This window comes from Bos javanicus, chromosome 6 (assembly GCF_032452875.1).
Source record: "Bos javanicus breed banteng chromosome 6, ARS-OSU_banteng_1.0, whole genome shotgun sequence".
In the NCBI taxonomy this organism is placed as follows: domain Eukaryota; kingdom Metazoa; phylum Chordata; class Mammalia; order Artiodactyla; family Bovidae; genus Bos; species Bos javanicus.
The window spans coordinates 85,259,495-85,283,154 of record NC_083873.1 but is presented as its reverse complement, the minus strand read 5'-3'; the positions used below and the strand labels follow the sequence as shown (position 1 = coordinate 85,283,154).

At 38.6% G+C, this 23,660-nt stretch overlaps 1 protein-coding gene across 1 annotated transcript in view; it reads left to right on the top strand.

Moving 5' to 3' along the window:
* Nucleotides 1-2,791: 2,791 nt before the first annotated feature.
* The window catches only part of LOC133249628 (UDP-glucuronosyltransferase 2C1-like), a 37,025-nt gene continuing 16,156 nt past the window's right edge, over nucleotides 2,792-23,660 (top strand). The window contains exons 1-3 of the mRNA XM_061420353.1: nucleotides 2,792-3,586; nucleotides 14,115-14,263; nucleotides 17,964-18,095. Coding sequence (XP_061276337.1) covers nucleotides 2,866-3,586; nucleotides 14,115-14,263; nucleotides 17,964-18,095 — 1,002 coding nt within the window. The 5' untranslated portion in view covers nucleotides 2,792-2,865. The remainder of the gene's footprint in view (nucleotides 3,587-14,114; nucleotides 14,264-17,963; nucleotides 18,096-23,660) is intronic.

Here is a 23,660-nt window from a genome sequence, read left to right as displayed (position 1 = left end):
AGTTCCAAAGAATAGCAAGGAGAGATAAGAAAGACTTCCTCAGCAATCAATGCAAAGAAATAGAGGAAAACAACAGAATGGGAAAGACTAGAGATCTCTTCAAGAAAATTAGAGATACCAAGGAAACATTTCATGCAAAGATGGGCTCAATGAAGGACAGAAATTGTATGGACCTAACAGAAGCAGAAGATATTAAGAAAAGGTGGCAAGAATACACAGAAGAACTGTACAAAAAAGTTCTTCATGATCCAGATAATCATGATGGTGTGATCACTGACCTAGAGTCAGACATCCTGGAATGTGAAGTCAAGTGGGCCTTAGGAAGCATCACTATGAACAAAGCTAGTGGAGGTGATAGAATTCCAGTTGAGCTATTTCAAATCCTAAAAGAGGATGCTGTGAAAGTGTTGCACTCAATATGTCAGCAAATTTGGAAAACTTAGCAGTGGCCACAGGACTGGAAAAGGTCAGTTTTCATTCCAATTCCAAAGAAAGGCAATGCCAAAGAATGCTCAAACTACCACACAATTGCACTCATCTCACACACTAGTAAAGTAATGCTCAAAATATTCAAATCCAGGCTTCAGCAATACATGAACTGTGAACTTCCAGATGTTCAAGCTGGTCTTAGAAAAGGCAGAGGAACCAGAGACCAAATTGTCAACATCTGCTGGATCATCAGAAAAGCAATAAAGTTCCAGAAAAACATGTATTTCTGCTTTATTGACTATGCCAAAGCCTTTGACTATGTGGATCACAATAAACTGTGGAAAATTCTGAAAGATGGGGGAATACCAGACCACCTGACCTGCCTCTTGAGAAACCTATATGCAGGTCAGGAAGCAACAGTTAGAACTGGACATGGAACAACAGAGTGGTTCCAAATAGAAAAGGAGTACATCAAGGCTGTATATTGTCACCCTGCTTATTTAATTTATATGCAGAATACATCATGAGAAACGCTGTGTTTTAAGAAACCCAAGCTGGAATCAAGATTGCTGGAAGAAATATCAGTAACCTCAGATATGCAGCGGAGAAGGCAATGGCAACCCACTCCAGTACTCTTGACTGGAAGATCCCATGGACAGAGGAGCCTGGTGGGCTGCAGTCCATGGGGTCGCAAAGAGTCGGACATGACTGAGAGACTTCATGTTCACTTTTCACTTTCATTCATTGGAGAAGGAAATGGCAACCCACTCCAGTGTTCTTGCCTGGAGAATCCCAGGGACGTGGATCCTGGTGGGCTGCCATTTATAGGGTCTCACAGAGTCGGACATGACTGAAGTGACTTAGCAGCAGTAGCAGCAGCAGATATGCAGATGACACCACCCTTATTCCAGAAGGTGAAGAAGAGCTAAAGAGCCTCTTGATGAAAGTGATAGAGGAGAGTGAAAAAGTTGGCTTAAAGCTTGGCATTCAAAAACTAAGATCATGGCATCCAGTCCTATCACTTCATGGGAAATAGATGGGGAAACACTGGAAACAGTAGCAGACTTTACTTTGGGGGGCTCCCAAATCACTGCAGATGGTGAATGCAGCCATGAAATTAAAAGACATTTGCTCCCTGGAAGGAAAGTTATGACCAACCTAGACAGCATATTAAAAAGCAGAGATATTACCTTGCTAACAAGTGTCCACATAGTCAAGGCTATAGTTTTTCCAGTAGTCATGTGTGGATGTTAGAGTTGGACTATAAAGAAAGCTGAGCCCTGGAATTGATGCTTTTGAACTGTGGTGTCGTAGAAGACTCCTGAGAGTCCCTTGGACTGCAAGGAGATCCAACCAGTTCATCCTAAAGGAAATCAATTCTATATGTTCATTGGATGGACTTATGTTGAAGCTGAAACTCCGGTACTTTGGCCACCTGATGCAAAGAGCTGACTCATTTGAAAAGACCCTGATGCTGGGAAAGATTGAGCGCAGCAGGAGAAGGGGATGACAGAGGATGAGATGGTTGGATGGGATCACCGACTCTATGGACATGGGTTTGAGCAAGCTCTGGGAGATGGTGAAGGATGGTGAAGCTTGGCGTGCTGTAGTCCATGGGGTTGCAAAGAGCTGGACACAACTGAGTGTCCAACAGTGGAGACTTGGCAGGCCAGGAAAGAGTTGTTTGATTTGTTCAAAGTTCTGAAAGACAAAATATGTGACCTAAAATATTTTACTTGAAAATAAATTCCTTCTTAAATAATAAGAGATAATTAGTTTCCAGACAATCAAAATATGAGTGTGTATAAAATTATAGACAAATATTGGTGGTTCAGTGGATAAAGAATCTGCCATCAGTAAAAGAAATATTAGAGAGACCATTCTGTTCAATGAATATTCAAATCAAATCAGAGGAAAAGATCCAAAAAATCTAGTCTTAATTGAATATTCATCAAATGATGATGAACTTTCTTAACATTATTTAGAAATTACTATGAATTGATGTCTAACTTCATGTCCTCTGTTTTTGATATCCATGAAAAGAAGTTTTGAAAATCTCATTCTGAAGTTTTTTGTTTGTTTTGTTTTTTCTGTAGCTATTTCCTCCTGACCCTGGGATTGAATCCAGGTCTCCTGCATTGAGTGCAGATTCTCTACCATATGAACCACCAACGAAGCTCATAAAAGAAGTTTGGAAACTCACTCTGAGGTGTTTCTCTTTTTCCCTTAATTATTTTATTGACATTATCGACTGTTTCTTTTTTTTTTTTTTTCCATCAAGGCAGTTTCATTTTGTTTTCATCTTTAATACAAAGTACATAAATCAAAGTTCAATCCTACCTAGTATAAATTGATTGGGAGAGTCAAGGAGAGATGTTTGGATTTTGAGTTTCATGCACTTCGTCCAAGCCCAGATTTAGTTTCAGTGAGTTGATTATGAAGACTGTGAACGGCTTCTATGTCCTTTTCATGCTGCATCTATGGTTCTTTGACTCTGGAAGGACCGGAAAGATACTTGTATGGCCCATGGATTTCAGTCACTGGATTAATTTAAAGATTATTCTGGATGAACTCCACCTTGGTGGGCATGAGATAACTGTCCTCATACCTTCAACAAGTTCTCTGCTTGATCATACCCAGATTCCCTTTAACGTGGAGATCCTTGAAAGTCCAATAAGTAAAGAAAGTTTCATGGAAGAATTCACTGCTAATCTCTACACACTTTCTTTTGAACTGCCGAAAGTTTCATGGTGGGAGAGGCAAGTACGACTGACAAAAATGTTGAAAGAGTTTTTAGCAACAACCAGAAGCATTTGTGACAGTGTTGTCACAAACAAGGAGTTGCTCACCAGGCTTCAGGCAGCTAAGTTTGATATCTGTATTGCTGACCCTTTAAGCTTCTGTGGAGAGTTAGTGGCTGAGCTTCTCAACATTCCATTTATATACTCCTTTCGGTTTTCCTATGGGAATGTCATTGAGAGATTGTGTGCTGGGCTTCCTATGCCTTCTTCATATGTTCCTGGAGCCGTATCAGGACTGACAGACAGCATGACTTTTATACAGAGGCTGGAGAACTGGTTATCGTATACAATAAATGACCTGATGTATTCATATTTTGTATTTCCAGAATGGGATGAATATTACAGCAAGGTTTTAGGTAAGAGATATTTGCATGTAATAATGATTCTTATTTCATATGGAAAATGTAAATGTTTATCTGACTGTATGAAAACTTAAAAAAGCTTTTCCAAGCTCATATTTCTTAACTGTTTTGAGTAACAACATAATAACAATTCTTTATCTTTCTTTATTCTTTTCTTAAACTTTTTCTTTTTTGTTTTGTTTTAGATTACTGAGTACTAAAGATTTATCAGAGAACAAATATTCTCTATATTTATCCATAAATCCTATTCAATGCTGCTAATTTTTTTTTTTTTTCAGGATATCTACAAAACCCAAAACTGACAGTGTTTAAGTTCCATAACCTTGGGCTACTTCTCTCTTGTTTATTTCTCCTTTCATATGCAGGTTTCCCAGGTGGTGCTAACTGTAAAGAACCTGTCTGCCAATGCAGGAAACATAAGAGACAGGGGTTTGATGATTCCTGGGTCAGGAAGACCCCCTAGAATAGGGCACTATACCTTCCATTTTCTTTTTGATTAATCTGCTGTTTCTCAGGCCTTCTGTTTGCATCCTCTGAAGGCTTGGTTTGCTGATTCCCAGGCTCGTAAAGTGATGAGTAAAAAACTGGAAAATAAACATACATGGGTTTCATCTGCTCTTTGCCTTCCAAAAGAGAAAGAAACAAGAAATGTTTTTCTCTAACTAGACTTTTAAATGTATTTTATTGTTGCTGTTCCATTCATAATTGGATTAGAAGTGAACTATTGAGCTTTGATCCTGAGCTCAAAGATTTTATCCGTTTCAGCAAGTCTTTTTATGCTTTCATTTTGCATAACTGATATGCTTATTTTTTAAATAAAGTTTATATAATTGTGTTAAGGAGGATTTTGCAGAAGATACTTTGAGAAAGCCATTGATAGGGCCCACATGGGGTCTCATTGATAAGATGGATCCTTATGTCGACCTCACAAACAAAGAATACAGCACAGTGATCTGTGAGACTGACCAAATTGCCCAAATGACATCCGGTTATCTCACTGGCACCTATCTTCTAAAGCTGTGAGACCACCAGATTCCAGACCGCCAGCTATGTGACCATCCCTTTAGAGAATTTTTCTTTGGTTAGGTATAAGAAGGATTCCATCAAAAGGGAGAACGCTGGTTCTCCTTAAGAGCCAGTCACCCTCTCTTTTCCCTCTAATAAATTTCCCTTTTTTTGTCTGACTGCCCGGCTCACTCTCTTTTTCTCTGCACTTGCCTTACATTTTGGTGCCGAAACCCGGGAGGGAAGATCCACCGCAACTGGGTGGGCTCCTCTCACAAGCCCACCTCCGGTGGTCCCCTGCCTTGGACCTTGCCAAGAAACTGAGATGAGCTTTGGGACGGGACTCTCCACTCGCCTTGCTGGACTAACATCCACACACCAGCCCACATTTCATCCATCGGTCACCATCCAAGGGTGAATGAAATCCCATTCCCTTGGATCCTCTCTTTCTCGCCTCGTTTCTAAGTCCTAGCGATAGGCGGGAGGGGAGGATCCCCACGGCCCTCAGCCCCTCGGCCTTGTGCCCCGTCTACTTTGAAATGGGGGAAGCCCATTTCAAAGCAGACTATTATTTTTTTTTGTTTTTCTTTTTCTTTTTTTTCTAATTTTATTTTATTTTTAAACTTTACATAATTGTATTAGTTTTGCCAAATATCAAAATGAATCTGCCACAGGTATACATGTGTTCCCCATCCCGAACCCTCCTCCCTCCTCCCTCCCCATATCATCCCTCTGGGCCGTCCCAGTGCACCAGCCCCAAGCATCCAGCATCGTGCATCGAACCTGGACTGGCAACTTGTTTCCTACATGATATTTTACATGTTTCATTGCCATTCTCCCAAATCTTCCCACCCTCTCCCTCTCCCACAGAGTCCATAAGACTGTTCTATACTCAGTGTCTCTTTTGCTGTCTCGTACACTGGGTTATTGTTACCATCTTTCTAAATTCCATATATATGCGTTAGTATACTGTATTGATGTTTTTCCTTCTGGCTTACTTCACTCTGTATAATAGGCTCCAGTTTCATCCACCTCATTAGAACTGATTCAAATGTATTCTTTTTAATGGCTGAGTAATACTCCATTGTGCATATGTACCACAGCTTTCTTAGCCATTCATCTGCTGATGGACATCTAGGTTGCTTCCATGTCTTGGCTATTATAAACAGTGCTGCGATGAACATTGGGGTACACGTGTCTCTTTCCCTTCTGGTTTCCTCAGTGTGTATGCCCAGCAGACTATTATTATTCTCCAAGAAAGTCCTGAGAACGAGGAAGCTCTCAGGTCCGAGGTCTCCTCGCTTTCTCTCGCCCTTGTTTAACTTCCCTATTCGGCCACAATGGGAAATTCTCAATCCCAGCCTTCAAAGTCTACTCCTCTGGGATGATTTCTCCGAAACCTAAAAGCTTTGGGCTTCCAAGGGGAGATAAGACCAAACAGACTTACTTCCTATTCTAACAGTGTCTGGCTGCAAAACCAACTTGATAACAGGTCCCAGTGGCCAGAAAATGGAATTTTCGATTATATAACTTATGCTGCCGCAATGGCAAGTAGTTAGAAATCCCTTATGTTCAGGCTTTCTTTGCTCTTCACTCTCGACCCCTTCTCTGTGAATCCCCTTCTATTTCTCAAATACTCTTAGCCCACTCTGAACCACATCCTCCTAAACAATGTCTCCCAATCCTTGTTCAGACTTTCCTTCTTCTTCCTTCCACCTTTCCGACCACAGCCTACCCCCGATAGCTCCCAATCCCCTCGTAGCCGCTCTAGATCCTGTTCCACAACCTCCACCTTACGTCCCCTCCTCACTCCCTCCCTCTCAAGGGTAGGTCGCGGCCACCACGGCGCCCAACAACCCTCTCCTGCTTGTGCCTGAGATAAACCCTGAGACCTAAGCCCCACCCTCTGCCCTGAGGGTTCCAAGGCTTTACCCCAGTCTCCCTAGATCCCCTCTCCGAACAACTTTAAAACAGGAAACTTCACCAGAGGACCCCACTCCACTCCTCCCTTTACCTGAAGTAGCTGGAGCAGAAGACATTGTTCAGGTTCGTGTCCCATTCTCCCTCACCTATCTGTCTCAGATTGAAAAGCGTCTTGGCTCCTTCTCCTCAGACCTGGATAATTACTAAAAGAAACCTAGCATGATACTTACATCATACTTTCCTCCACTCTTCTTCCAGAAGAGAAGGAAGGAGTATGGAGTATGGCAAGCCTCTCAGGTGCATGCTGATGAGATAAACAGGGTACTAAGCCCATAGGGGCAATGGCTGTCCCCCGAGATGATCCCAACTGGGATTATCAGGTAGGGAGACCTGCCTTACTGTGGGCCTTCAAAAGGCAGGGCATAAAGTCATCAGCTTTGATAAGCTGCAGGAAATAACTCAAAGACTAGATGAAGACCTGGCACAATTTCCATCCAGGTTAATGGAAGCACTACAAAAATATGCAAAATTAGAACCCACTTCAGCAGAGGGCACCGTTGTCCTTAACACCCATTTTATCTCCCAGTCATTCCCAGATATCCGAAAGAAACTAAAAAAGACAGAAGAAAGCCTTCAAACCCCTCAACGAGACCTTTTAAATTTAGCCTTTAAGATTTTTCAAAAATTGGGAAGAACAGGCAAAGCTAGAGAAGGCCCAACCAGATCAGGCCAAATACCACCTTTTTAGCCACTGCCCTACATGGCTCCAAGCCTCCATCAACCAACAAAGAAAGGAAGCCAACTGGTCCCTGCTTCAAATGTGGCAAAGAAGGCCACTGAGCCCGCTCATGCCTAAAGCCAAGGCCCCTCCAGGTCCATGTCCCAGCTGTGGCATAAAGGGACATTGGAAGGTCGATTGCCCAAATACCCCTCCAGGGATCCAGATATCCCCTCTTGGTCCAGAGCAGGAGTCCTCTGACCCAGCTCTGCCCAGGCTCCTCAGACTTGGCACTGAAGTCTGAAGGTGCCCAGGGCCCCAGGCCCCAACTCTCATCACCTCTACGGAGTCCAGGGTAACTCTTACAGTGGCAGGTAAGCTGATCTCCTTTCTCATTGACATGGGCCACTTACTCTGCTATGCCTGCCTACTCTGGAAAAACCAAGGCCTCTCAGGTCTCTGTTATGGGGGTTGATGGTTTAACAGCTACACCACAAATAACAAGCCATCTTATCAATGAGACCCCATGTGGGCCCTATCAGCCATGTTCTGCTTGCATTACTAAGTTAGATTTTTTAAGATATAATTGACATGTTACTTTGTATTAATTTTAGGTGTCAACAAAATATTGTGAATCTGTAGAAAAAATTGAAAATTGTAATTGAGCCAACCTTAAGATTATAACCTGGGAGGCAGTTTTTTAGAAAGTTCTGAAATAAGTCCTCCCATTAGAAATCAAAACACAGTTATATGAGTTTTTGAGATAGAGGGTTATACATCAAAAGTTTATGTATCAGAGTAATGCCGGCAACTTACATAGGCCAAAGTGAGTGGTGGGTCACTGTGACACCTTATAGGATTAAGGAAGAAATGTTTTCTCCTAAAGAGTTACCTTGCTAGCAAAAGGAAATTGTTTTGTTCATTTGTTTGTTTGATGAGTTGGTATTCCTGTGTCTTCTAAGGAAACCTAATTAATGTGGAATATAGATATGCTGCTGCTTCTGCCAAGTCGCTTCAGTCATGTCCAACTCTGTGTGACCCCATAGACGGCAGCCCACCAGGCTCCCATGTCCCTGGGATTCTCCAGGCAAGAACACTGGAGTGGGTTGCCATTTTCTTCCCAATGCATGAAAGTGAAAAGTGAAAGTGAAGTTGCTCAGTCATGTCCGACCCTCAGCGACCCCATGGACTGCAGCCTACCAGGCTCCTCTGTCCATGGGATTTTCCAGGCCAGAGTACTGGAGTGGGGTGTCATTGCCTTCTCCGTATATGGAGATGAGATGAAGGCAAAGCATAAGTACAGTTTTAACAGTTGATGTATGGGGGTGAAGGCTGGTGCTCCCTCTAATATTCTTTCAACTCTTCTGTAGTTTGAAAGTTTCCAGATTTAAAAAGTTGGGGGAAAAGAATGTGTAGGATCAGAATAAAAACAGGAATCGTGGTTGCTGTCCTTTGGGCAGTTTGTAAGTCTAACTTGTCTAATCTCAATAGGTGAGGTAGATCTGAGAGCTCGATGACTGATAATAATAAGCCTAAGCGTACCATCAACATGCAAGTCCTGACTGACGGCCTGCCAAGGAGCAGCAGGGCGCTCAGCGCTGTTTGTACTGGGTCCACAAAGCACTCGCCCTGGGCATGGGAGCCAGTCTCCCAGCCTCCCCCGCCTGTGCTCAAGGCACCACCGTCTTCCCCGGACCCCTGAGCCCTCTCAAGCAGCCCACACCTCAATCAGTGGCCAAGGTCTCTGCTTCCAGTACTCTCCACCGCTCTCCCCTCTCCACTCTGAGGCCACCAACTGCCCCCATCCTAGGCCCACCTGCCCTCCCACCTGGACTCTGCGGCAGGAGTTCCACACAGCCCTTGCATATAGATATGCAATATACGCTAAAGAAGAGGGTGGTGAGTGGCTCAAATGGCAGAGAAAAATTTATGTTGCTTTTTTTTTGCCCTGCTTTAAATTCACTTTTTTTTAATCACAGGCATATAATGTAATTATTTTGTATTTATACATATTGTGAAGTGATCACCACAAGATCTCTAGTTAATGGTCATCACCTCACATAGTTACAACTTTTTAATTTTGAGATGAGAACTTTTAAGATCTACTCCCTTAACTCATTTCATATATACAATACAGTACTGCTAAATATAGTCAACATGTTGTACATCATATCCCCAGGACTTACTTATTTTACAAGTGAAAGCTTGTACGCTTTCACCACCTTCACCTACCTATTGTACCCACTTTCCAATCCTGGCATTTGGCAACCAACAATCTGTTCTCAGCTGCTATAAGTTCATTTTCTTTTTTGTTTTGTGTGTGTGTGTGTGTGTGTGTGTGTGTTTTAATATTCCACATTTAAGTGATTTCACATAGTTTTTGTCTTTACCTCTCTGACTTCTCTTACCATGATTTCCTCAAGTTCCATCCATATTGAGGCAAATGACAGGTTGTCTTTTTTTTTTTTCTTATAACTTAATACTATTTCACGGAGAAGGCAATGGCACCCCACTCCAGTACTTTTGCTTAGAAAATCCCATGGACAGAGGCGCCTGGTAGGCTGCAGTCCATGGGGTCGCTAGAGTCGGACACGACTGAGCGACTTCACTTTCACTTTTCACTTTCATGCATTGGAGAAGGAAATGGCAACCCACTCCAGTGTTCTTGCCTGGAGAATCCCAGGGACGGGAAGCCTGGTGGGCTGCCGTCTATGGGGTCGCACAGAGTCACACACGACTGAAGCGACTTAGCAGTAGCAATACTATTTCATGGTATATATAATTATATTTTCTTTATCCATTCACTCATAGAAAAACATTTAGAGTTTTTCCATGTTTTGGCTACCTTAAACAATGCTACAGCACTGCAGTGAACATGGGAGGTGGTAGTAGTTTTACAATGTTATTTGTTGATGGACCTACATACTGTTTTCCAGAGTATTGCACCAGTTTACATTCCTATCAACAGTGCACCAGGGCTTCCTTCTCTCCATATCCTCACCAGCATTAGTTATCTCCTGTCTTTTCATGATAGCCATATAAACAGGCATGAGGTGATATCTCATTGTGACTTTAATTTACATTTCCCTGATTAGCAGTGGGGAGCACCCATTTATGTACTTGTTAGCTATTTGATATGTTCTTTGGAAAAATGTCTATTCAGGTCCTTTGCTCATTTTCACTAGAGAAGGGCATGGCAACCCACTCCAGTATTCTTGCCTGGAGAATCCCATGGACAGAGGAACCTGGTGGGCTGCACAGTCCATGGGATCACAAAGAGTCGGACACGATTGAAGTGACTTAGCATGCATGCACACATGCTCATTTTTATGTTAAATTATTTGTTTTTTTTATTTTTGTACTGAGTTTTATAAGTTCTTTAGACATTTTGAATGCCAATCCTGTATCAGTTTATTGTCCCTAATTTTATAGGTTGCCTTTCCATTTTGTTGATCATTTATTTTGCTGTTCATAGTCTTCTAGTTTGAAGCAGTCCCATTTGCTTATTTTTAATTTTGTTGCTTATGCTTTTGGTATCATGTTTAAAAAATCACTGCCGAGACTCATATCAAGAAAAGTTTCTGCCATGTTTTCTTCTAGGAACTCTATGGTTTCAGATCTTACATTGAAATCTTTAATCCATTTCCAGTTAATTTTGTAGTGGAGTAAGATTGCAGTCTAGTTTCATTCTTTTCATTTGAATACCCTTTTTCTTTTTTTCCAGGATTATTTATTATTTATTAAATAGGATTATTTAAAAGATGATCTTTTTTATTTGAATATTTTGGCTCCCTTGTGAAATATTAGTTGATCATATATGTATGGGCTTATTTTGTGGCTTTTGATTCTGTTCCACTGGTTCATGTGCCTGTTTTTATGCCTATACCATATGGCTGTGATCACTATAGCTTACAATATTGCCTGAAATCAGAAATGTTATGTCTTTAGGTTGCTTTGGCTTTTAGGAGTCAGTTTTAGTTTTATATACATTTTAAAGTTGCTTTTTTTTTTTTTACTATTTTGGACAGAAATATCTCTAATAATGTGTCATTACTAAAAGATTAGTTTATTACTAAATTTAAAAATTTTCCTTTATAGTTGTAATCTTTTGTTTTATATAGATCTTTTCATTTTCCTTATTTTTAGCACATTTAAATTTCTATGAGAAATCATTTCTTCAACAATTCAGAAACAATGTGAGTGTTTCTAATGAAGTATTCTGCCCAGGAATATGCTGTGTGTTCAACAAGGCATAAGACTTAATCCAGGTGGACATGTAACATTGAGACAGTTTCTAGGCATTTTGTGACAGAAACAGGTGTTTATTTCTCTAGACTTGACCCTAAACATAGGCAGAAACTGTTGCACCCATCACTCACCTATGTCCAAAGTACAAGGTACAAAAGGCAAAACTGAGAAAAGGTCATTGACATCTCATCCCGGTAACATTTTCTGAACCGTGGATCAAGAAGTGACTGACCTACAGCTGGATCTAAGATTTTTGTTTACTCCTAGTTCCAGCAGTTTGATACTCAGCTTAGGAACATATTTTAGTGTGAAGTTAGTGACAGGACATAACTCTTGTCTCTGATTCTTTCCTAGCTCTTGGCACCTGAAATATTCTTTGGGGAATATATCAATAATCTGAAAAAAAATAATAAAGTCATAAAATAAAAGGAAAACATTTCTTTTACTTATAAGTTTAAAAATACTATTAGATATAGCCTGCCATTCAGAATAAATTTATAATCTCCATTGTATAATGAATTCCAAGCATATTTTTTCAAATTTAAAATATAACATAATTTATGTAATTATTAACTTTATTATGTATGAATTTGTTCTAATAATTGATGAGGAAACAGGTAAGATGGCGTCTGCTTCAAAATATTTTGAGAAACTATTTATAAACAGTTCTGGAGGAAAAAGAATGTTAGGAAAATACTATTAGGTTAGATACAAAAATAGTCAATGTTTAATAAGGCAATAAGATCATAATTTAGGAGATGATTTTTTCTACTAAATAGAAATATGCAAGTTAACATTTAACTTCACTTCAATCTAAAAACAAAAATCTGCAGTAAATCACTAACAAATAGCAATATAGAATGTAGATACATTTTTCTAAAGATATAAATAATCTTTGAATTGTCCAGTATCCAACAAATGCCTCATCATAATACAAAAAGTAGTATTGCTTTGGAACTTTGGGAAATGGTTTTCCAAATTTGAGATATTGGCTCACAGTCTTTATTCAGATCAATTATAGTTTTTGTACAATATTGTCTTCCTTTCAATAAGATGCTTGAAACACATTGGATTAATAACAAAAGAGTGCAGATTTTAACTAAAGAAGGTATTATTTGGATAACAAAAGAAGGCAAATCAATGATATGACCCCATAATTCTACTCATAGGCTTATAACAAAGAAAAATGAATGCATTTATCCACACAAACTACATACTTTAATGCTCATAACCACATTATTCATAGAGCCAAATATGAAAACAACACAAATATTCGACAATTACTGAATGGATTAAAAAAATGAAGTATATCTGTACAAAAGTATTATTCAGAAATAAAATATCTTGAAGTACTGATACATACGACCTTAGGAATCAATCCTGAAAACTTGCTAAATAAAAGAAGGTAGCATAAAAGACCACACAGTGTATTTAAAAGGAAGAATTGTATGGTGTAAATTGTATGTCAATAAAATTGTCATTAAAAGAGTAGAGGAGCAAAACATTTCAGAAAGAAAATAAAAGTATACCCATAGCTGACACCTAAGGTTCAAATATGAGGTCTATACTAGATCTGAAACTGGAATTTGAATACCTTGGACCTTACCAGAATCAGACCCCTAAATTACTGAGATTTGCTTGTGATCTTTTAAGCAGAGAGGTTTCCCTGACAATTCAAAAATCCCTCATATTTTTTAATCAAAACTTCAGCACTCTTAGAATATCAAGGAAAATATTTTTTAAAAAAATCATGTGGTGAGAATCCAGATAGCTATAGTTTCTTTTTATTGGTTATGTGGAGTACATATTTCAAAAGAACACTTACACTCTGAATAAGGTTCCTTATACCACAGTAATTATATAAATTCAGAAATGAAACTTTTGCTCCAAACTAAGGAACGTGATTTAATTCAGAGTCACTAATTTGAGCTGCTATTATGTTAATGTTTACATGCTTTCCACTTCTTTTGAAAGGGGACGCTTTTGTAAGGAAGTAGGTCAAAATAGCAAATATTTTGCCACCAGATTATGATGCAGTGCTCTATCTTCACCAAAGAGGACAAAGTTTTGTGAAACTAATTTTGTAAAGGAGATAATTACTTTAAGATTTTTATTATAAGATTTCCATTCTGGATAGGATGTACTTAGTAGTAACAGAACATTTCCAATACCAGAAAAGAAAACAATGGTTCAATTTAAAAAGCTGCTTATTTTTAAAGCTATCAGAAGCTTTTGGAGCAATGAGAATGAGATAAATTGGAATTCCAGAAGAGGAGGAGACTGTACCACAGTAGGCTGAGGATCACTGGCTGAGTTTCTTGTTCATTGCTAAGAGCACCTGCTGATTCTGAGCATGGAGTAGGGCTCAGGTGTAGCTCAAGCTGAAAGATTTTGTTGGTAGAGATAAAGCAGAAGATCTTTGGTTATTCCATCCTTATTTCTTTGTTTGGTTCTTCCTAGTCTCAGTATTTTGTACTCGTGGAGGAGGAAAAGCCTATTGATTTATCTTGGGTTGCATAGAATTAATATTGGTTCTTTAAAGATTCTTCACAGGAAATTTGATGGTAAAACATGTCCCACCTAGCATATCAAATGTTTTTCCCTTTATCATCTTTCATTTTTGTTCAGGAAAATCTACCAAATTATGTGAGATTATGGGAAAAGCTGAAATGTGGTTGATTCGAACTAACTGGGATTTTGAATTTCCTCACCCTTTCTTACCTAACTTTGAATTTGTTGGAGGACTGCACTGCAAGCCTGCAAAACCCTTGCCTAAGGTAATTAAATGTGTTTCTTTTTGCCTCTCTCAGTATTTACCTCCTGAAATGATTTGTAGTTTATTATTTCTAGTACTTGATATTCAAACTGAAAACCTAGACACAAGAATTAAAGGGACTTATCCACATTAGACTTTTATGCTACCATATTTTCTACATTATCATAGTAATCATTACTGATGCTAATCAAATATGCCAGATGTTTAGCTAAAATAAAATTCCCAGCCCCTAAGTTTAGTGAAATTGTCCAATATTCTCTGGGCAATGAGTATGAGCTGAAGAGGCATGTATAACTTCCATGTCCAACTCTTAATTGTCAGATGCACTTACTCCAGAGTTCTCTTTCCCTTTGTGATGTGAATGGCATGTGTCAATCTGAATCCTGATTAAAAATACATGTAATAATAGATGGATATATGGTAAAAGAAAGAAGCCATTGCTTTAGGGTACTAAGATACTTGAGCCTCTTATTTACGTATTTACTTTTGGCCATGCTACTGCAGCATGTGGGATCTTAGTTCCCTGACCTAGATTGCACAGGTACCCCCTGCCTTGGAAAGCAGAGTCTTCATCGCTGGGACAGCAGGGAAACCCCAAGACACTGAGATTTTTGAGTTGCAAGTTATTCAGCATAACCTAGTCTAAGAAATGGACATAATAGAGAAATTACGATACTTTGAGAAAAGATCAAATAGAGGTGTGATGGCTCACCCAAAATCCTGGCAGAACATACAGTAATCATTTGTTCGGTTTAAATAGAGGAAAGAAATTACCTGGAAAGATGACCATAGGATAAGTTATGAAAAAAGCAAATGAGCAATACTAAGTAGTCTTTGGGCTTCCCTGATGGCTCAGAAGGTAAAGAATCCGCCTGGAGTGGAGGAGACCTGGGTTCAATCCCTGGGTAGGGAAGATCCCCTGGAGGAGGGCATGGCAACCCATCTCAATTCTTGTCTGGAAAATCCCCATGGATTAGAGGAGCCTGGTGGGCTACAGTTCATGGGGTCACAAAGAATCAGACATGACTGAGCAGCTAAGCACAGCACAGTACAAGTATTCTTCACCTCAAATTTAATATCAATGACAAATCAATGTACAAGTTTTAAGCAATAAGGTGATACAGCTTACCACTTCATATAGTTTGGTTATTGAATTATTTGGAATGGAGTACAATTTAAATGGGCTGAGAAATAGGTGCAGTAGTTTCAGAAGACTTTATAGAAATCTAAATGCGATATGATAATAATTTTGAGCATAAGTGGAAAGATTTGGAGAATATTTACAAAGAAAGTCGGTAAGATTTTCAGATAGGCTGGAGGTGGCAGTTAAGAGTGACAATTTCAGAATTAATTCTTAGCTTTTTATTTCTTGTATATGTCATCCTTTATATTTACTATTTTGTGTGGGAATTTAGTAGAGAATATTGTCATTTACTAAGTGAAGAAGGAGAAAGGAGCAATTTTGAGGGAAAGTGGTCAATTCATGTTTGTATATGCTGAATGAGATACAATGAAGTATCTAGCAAGCAGCTATTAAACACACTGTTTTAATCACTGGAGACAGGTCAATTAAGTATTTATGAAGTTTTTTAAATTAATAAACTATTTTTAGAGACATTTACATTCACAGAAAAATCTTAAAGCACAATGTTCAATATTTTGAAAAGATAGATGATGTTGGATATCCATTCTACATTGTCGTAAGCCATTTTTTCAGCTTAGAAAGTAATCCTTTAAGTATTCTGAGTTTGTTTTTTTTTTTCTCCATAATTTTTAATAAAAGATCTATGCCTTGTAAACATTCAGTTCTAAAATCCTAGAAATCAAATGTTGGAATAGTGCGAGGCTTGCTTATAAACATATTAGATATATTTAATAGCTCAAAAATATGAAGAATTCTTCTATTGTCTTAGTATTGATCAATAACACATATGTATGTGTAATGTTTAATGTGTATGTGTATGTATGTGTAATGTGTGTATTTAAGTATTTATTTATCAATAATGTGGCACCAAGGATCAATCTGTTATTTTTTGCAGGGTGTCCAGGAAGTGTAAGGGCTTTGTAGATTTTCCAGTAAATCTATCTTCCTGTCTCCACCCACCAGAGAACACTAGGGCCCTGGGGACACTACAAAAGCACAATCACATCTCTGCAGTCATGTATAATGACATGCTCTCACACATATGAAAAACAAAAGATTCTTAAATCTATGATGTCAGTAGGATTCTTCATTGTAGCAAGCATTTTCATAACATTGAATTATTTGAACAATTTGTATTGCTAATGTTGGTTCAGTAATATCCCTAATTTAAAAAATTAGACAACAAAGGACACTAAATCAACATATTATATGCTAAATCAACATATTATATACAGCTACAAGAGTCAATGCAAATGTGCAAAGTGAGGCATAAAGAGGGTGAAGAGTAAAGTAATCATGAGGATTGAGGCTCTAATAGAAAGGAATATGATGGAGAACCTGGTGAAACTTGAACCTTTTCATGCACAAGAATAACTTTTGTGGGCTGTTTCAGAGTTAGTGCATGTACAAAGGTAAATGATGAGTAAGCCAATGACTTCAGTTCTCTTTATTACCTTTTAGCACCCTCTCCACAATGCTCCAAATGAATAACATTTGATTCTTAAGTAGTTCTGGTGCTTCACCTCATATTTAGCCATGGATGCTAATAAGATTTATCTTTCATTTTCTACTGAAGCACAGTCAACATAATGACATACTTTGGTACAGTTACTTTTTTCTGTTTTCTAAATTTCAGTTTTGTTTTATATTGCCTATTTTTTCTCTTGGTAGAAGGTTCCACAGAACATTTAGAAATGAGGTAGCTATATAACTTCCTGACTGGACAAGTAATGCAGAAGTTCTTATAATGCATACTCTGAGAATGACAGTAATAGACACATACAGCATCACATTCAAAGTAAAATGGCATATTTGATCCTGCTGAAGTAACTTAGAAATTTGGCTGTAACACCTACAGCTGTGTGAAAGTGAAAGTCACTCAGTTGTGTCTAACTCTTTGGGACCCCATGGACTGTAGCCTGCCAGGCTCCTCTCTGTCCATGGAATTCTCCAGGCCAGAATACTGGAGTGAGTAACTGTTACCTTCTCCAGAGGATCTTACCAACTCAGGGACCAAACCCAGCCCTCCCACATTGCAGGCAGATTCTTTACAGTCTGAGCCACCAGAGAAGCTCAAGAATACAGGAGTGGGTAGCCTATCCCTTCTCCAGCATATCTTCCCACCCAAGAGTGGAACTGGGGTCTCCTGCAATGGAGGTGGATTCTTTACCAGCTGAGCTACCAGGGAAGCTCTACAGCCTTGGACAAATTGCTTAACCTTTCTGAAATAGCTTTCTCATCTGCAAATGTACACATATTACTTTAGTTACCATGTATCAGAGTCAAGTGATACAAGTAAAAAGCTCAGCAATGGCAAAAGATACATATAGTCAATAATTTGTAAAGACATACACACATACATCTCTAATGTGCTAAAAGGGAACCTCCAATTTAAATCATTTTTAATTTGCCTATTAACCAATGATTTCAGGTCATATTCTGTACTCTGAAATGGTTAACATGAAAAAATAGAATCATTCTTAGTTCAGGCACATTGAGAAAAGTGTGTGACTCACAACTCTAAACTCTCACATAACAAAGACTGTTTTCTTCACAGGAGTTTGAAGAGTTTGTTCAAAGTTCTGGAAAAAATGGAGTCGTGGTGTTTACTCTGGGATCAATGGTCAAAAACCTCACAGAAGAAAACTCTAAAATGATTGCATCAGCCCTTGCCCAAATTCCACAAAAGGTCAGATATTTATATTTTTTGAGGGAGGGGCAGCTATTTTAGAATCTAGGAAAAACTCTTTAATTAAAAACTGTGCTTTAAAATGTATAAGTTATTGGTACTGTTATTGTCAATTTAACTGAGATATTAAAAAAGTATTAACTGTGAAAGCAACATATGTAATTGCTATCCTGGCATTGCTAACAGGAAAACATATTGCAGAATTTTCTTTAAACAATGAGCTAATACTGAATCATTCACTACTGTTAACCAGTAAACTTTGTGCCTAGATTTTAAACTTTCCATGTAATCTAACATTATTTTGTTGTTTGTATTGTTTTATCTTAATATGAGGCATATACACAAGTTACAACTGCCATGATTGAAAATAAAATAATATTTATTTTAGATATTTATTTTGAATATTTTAAAATATTTATTTAAATATTTTAAAGACTATAATATTTTAAATTATAGTCTTGATTCACAGGATGCCTTGGGACTATATTTCCTTATAATTAATGGATTTGGGTCAGTCAGGACCTGGTTGACCCTTGAAGTAACAGCATAGATTCTTGGAATACTCCTAAGCAATGATTCTTCTATTTACATAATTGAAGACTTTAATATTAAAACAATAAAGATTTATGTAGTTCACTCTATGATGTTACCCTAAATTATACTTTTTATTGATACTATTCTAGGTTATAACTGAATAATGTTCTTCTTAAACTCCCAAAGACATTTTCCGCCCTAGCTTTAGTGAAAACAGAGAATTACGTGTAATGTTAAGTTACAAATGCTCACAATAATTATTGTATTCATAGCCAAATTACTTTCAAAAATTGTTTTGTGGAAGCAGTACCTTCTAAATATTTAATGTAAAAAAGGATCTTCACAAGAATATTGAATTGTATTAAAATATACAATGCTTAGGGGTTAAACCAGGGCAGAATCTGAAGCACCAAGACCTCTCTCTCTGCATAAACAATATTGTTCCAGCAAAAGCTATCTGAAGTAATCATATTTAAACTCTGGACTCTAAGTACTTGCAACTCACAGTGGAAAGGCTGGGTGGAAATCAGCCAGCCTTACATTAGCCAACATGCCTGTATTCCTGGTGTAATTTGTGGCACCATGAGAGGCAGTAGACTTTAACCTCCAAATGCTGTGTGTCTGCAATTTAATCGCTGACTACTGCCTGTGATAATTGAGGTGAGGCACAAAAGTTGGCCACAGTCCTTTCAACCTTCATTAGAAGATGCAATTTCCAGGAACTTTAAAGGATAAGCTTATTTTTTTCAATTTCTCATTTTTGTCCACTTGGGAGCAAGTCACTGAATTAGGCCATCGAAAAACAACCTCACAGAGTGGAATCTAGAAAGCTATGTGCAGGTCCCTGAAAAGATAATGGTTCATAAAATATCTAGAAGGCCTAAAGCTTTAACCTTAGGCTGTTTCCTGGCAAAGAAAAATGCTTCAACAGTCAAACAAACAAATATACAAAGCAAACCCTATCAAAGGGGCGAATCAGATTTCCAGAGTTAGAATCGTGTTTAAAAATCCAGTGTACACATCTCAACCAATATCACAATACATAGAAAGTTAGATGAAAGTATAGCCCAATCAAAGGAATGAAGGGGAAAAAAGGAATAAAATAAATTGAGAAAAACAATTTCTGAGGGATGCTAGATTTTGGAATTACTAGAAACAAATACTTTAAAAACGTTGTCCTAAAGATGGACAAAGAAACAAAGGAAGACAATGATAAAGAGAAGAAAATGATACAGAGACAAAAGGAAATACTGGCAATGAGAAAGACATTATTTTTTAAAAGAATCAAAAAGAAATTATAGAGCTAACAGTTACAATAACTAAAGTGAAAAATCCACGGAAGGGGTTCTAAATCAGACATGAAGAAAAAGCATCAGCAAATGTTCAGCTCAGTTCAGTTCAGTTGCTCAGTTGTGTCCGACTCTTTGCGACCCCATGGACTGCAGCACGCCAGGCCTCCCTGTCCATCACCAACTCCTGGAGTTTACTCAAACTCATGTCCATTGAGTTGGTGATGCCATCCAACCATCTCATCCTCTGTTATCCCCTTCTCTTCCTGCCTTCATCTTTCCCAGCATCACGGTCTTTTCAAATGAGTTTGCTCCTCGCATCAGGTAGCCAAAGTACTGGAGTTTCAGCTTCAACATCAGTCCTTCCAATGAACACTCAGAACTGATTTCCTTTAGGATGGACTGGTTGGATCTCCTTGCAGTCCAAGGGACTCTCAAGAGTCTTCTCCAACACCACAGTTCAAAAGCATCGATTCTTCAGTGCTCAGCTTTCTTTATAGTCCAATTCTTACATCCATACATGACCACTGGAAACACTATAGCTTTGACTAGATGGACTTTTGTTGGCAACATAATGTCTCTGCTTTTTAATCTGCTGTCTAGGTGGGTCATAACTTTCCTTCCAGGGAGCAAGCATCTTTTAATTTCATGGCTGCAGTCACCATCTGCAGTGATTTTGGAGCCCCCCAAAATAAAGTCTGCCACTGTTTCCACTGTTTCTCCATCTATTTACCATGAAGTGCTGGGACCAGATGCCATGATCTTAGTTTTCTGAATGTTGAGCTTTAAACCAACTTTTGCACTCTCCTCTTTTACTTTCATCAAGAGGCTTTTTAGTTCTTCTTCACTTTCTGCCATAAGGGTAGTGTCATCTACATATCTGAGATTATTGATATTTCTCCCAGGAATCTTGACTCCAGCTTGGGCTTCATACAGCTGAGCATTTCTCATGATGTACTCTGCGTATAAGTTAAATAAGCAGGGTGACAATATACAGCCTTGACATACTCCTTTTCCTATTTGGAACCAGTCTGTTGTTCCATATCCAGGTTTAAATGTTCCTTCCTGACCTGGATACAGGTGTCTCAAGAGACAGGTCAGGTGGTCTGATATTCCCATCTCTTGAAGAATTTTCCACAGTTTATTGTGATCCACACAGTCAGAGGCTTTGGCATAGTCAACAAAGCAGAAATAGATATTTTTCTGGAACTCTCTTCCTTTTCCCATGATCCAGCAGATGTTGGCAATTTGATATCTGGTTCCTCTGTCTTTTCTAAAACAAACTTGAACATCTGGAAGTTCATGGTCCACGTATTGTTGAAGCCTGGCTTGGAGAATTTTGAGCATTACTTTACTAGCGTGTGAGATGAGTGCAATTGTGTGGTAGTTTGAGCATTCATTGGCATTGCCTTTCTTAGGGATTGGAGTGAAAACTGACCTTTTCCAGTCCTGTGTCCACTGCTGAGTTTTCCAAATTTGCTGGCATATTGAGTGCAGCACTTTCACAGCATCATCTTTCAGGATTTGAAATAGCTCCACTGGAATTCCATCACCTCCACTAGCTTTGTTAGTAGTGATGCTTCTAAGGCCCACTTGACTTCACATTCCAGGATGTCTGGAATGCAAATGTTAACTGGGGAGTGGAATGCAAAAGTAGGAAGTCAAGAAACACCTGGAGTAACAGGCAAATTTGGCCTTGGAGTACAGAATGAAGCAGGGCAAAAGCTAATAGAGTTCTGCCAAGATAACACACTGGTCATAGCAAACACCTTCTTCCAACAACACAAGAGAAGTCTCTGCACATGGACATCACCAGATGGTCAACACTGAAATCAGATTGCTTATATTCTTTGCAGCCAAATATGGAGAAGCTCTATGCTATTGCTGCAAAGTCGCTTCAGTTGTGTCCAACTCTGTGCAACCCCATAGACAGCAGCCCACCAGGCTCCCCTGTCCCTGGGATTCTCCAGGCAAGAACACTGGGGTGGGTTGGCATTTCCTTCACCAATGAGAAGCTCTATACAGTCAGCAAAAACAAGACTGAGAGCTGACTGTGGCTCAGATCATGAACTCCTTATTGCCAAATTCAGACTTAATTTGAAGAAAGTAGGGGAGGGGAGAAAAAAGAAAAAGAAAGTATGGGAAACCACTAGACCATTCAGGTATGACCTAAATCAAATTCCTAATGATTATACATTTGATGGCATCACTGACTCGATGGACGTGAGTCTGAATGAACTCCGGGAGTTGGTGATGGACAGGGAGGCCTGGCGTGCTGCAATTCATGGATTCGCAAAGAGTCGGACACGAGTGAGCGACTGAACCGAACTGAACTGATACAATTGAAGTGTGAAATAGATTTAAGGGACTAGATCTGATAGACAGACTGCCTGATGAAAAATGGATGGAGGTTCGTGACATTGTATAGGAGACTGGGAGCAAGGCCATCCCCAAGAAAAATAAATGCAAAAAAAGCAAAATAGCTGTCTGAGGAGGCCTTAGAAATAGCTGTGAAAAGAAAAGAAGCCAAAAGTAAAGGAGAAAAGGAGAGATACACCCATTTGAATTCAGAGTTCCAAAGAATAGCAAGAAGAGATAAGAAAGCCTTCCTCAGTGATCAATGCAAAGAAATAGAGGAAAACAATAGAATGGGAAAGACTAGAGATCTCTTCAAGAAAATTAGAGATACCAAGGGAACATTTCATGCAAAGATGGGCTCAATAAAGGCCAGAAATTGTATGGACCTAACAGAAGTAAAGGATATTAAGAAGAGGTGGCAAATGTTAATAAAGAATAATTGAAATTATCAAGTTTGAGGAACAGAAAAAGAAAAAAAAGAAGAAAAATGAACAAAGTCTATAAGTTGTGAGGATCCATCCTGTGAATTAGCATATATACTGTGGGAGTTCCAGAAAGAGAGAAATCAGCAGATAGCATACTAAAATAAATAATGGCTTAAAATAGCCCCAATTTAATAAAGGTATGAATCTATACGGAGCTTCCCAGATGGTGCTAGTGGTAAAGAACCTGCCTGCCAATGCAGGAGACTTAAGAGCTGTGAGCTCGATCCCTGGATCAGGAAGATCCCCTGGAGGAGGGCACTAAACCTGCTCCAGTAGTCTTGCCTGGAGAATCCCATGGACAGAAGAGCTTGGCAGGCTATAGTCTATTGGGTCACAAAGATTCAGACATTACTGAAGCAGATTAGCATGAATGAATCCATACCTCCAAGATGCTTAATGAATTTCCAGTAGGATAAACTCAAAGCAACCTACATTAAGACATATTATAATCAACTTCTTGAAAGCCAAAGATAATGAGTAAATATTGAAAGTAGCTAGGAAGAAAGAATACATTACATATATGGTATCTTTAATACAGTGATCAGCCAATTTCTCATCAGAAACCTTGGAAAGACAGTAAGTTGTTAAATTCAAAGTGTTGAAAGACAAAATTGTTAACAGAATTTTATATGATGAAAATGTCCTTAAAATTGAAGTACAAATTAGAACATTCCCAGAAAAGCAAAAGTTGAGGAACATCATTAACACTAGATTTTCCCTGTAAAAAATGCAAAAGGAAAACTTTCTGGTAGTAATAAAAGTCTGCTAAACAGTAACACAAAACTATATGAAGAAATAAAGATCTGCAGTGATGTGAAATAAATTGTGCAGTAAATTCAATTACAAAAGTTAGTATTTTTGTAGTTCTGGCTGTATATCTAACTTTTAAAAATCTCAAA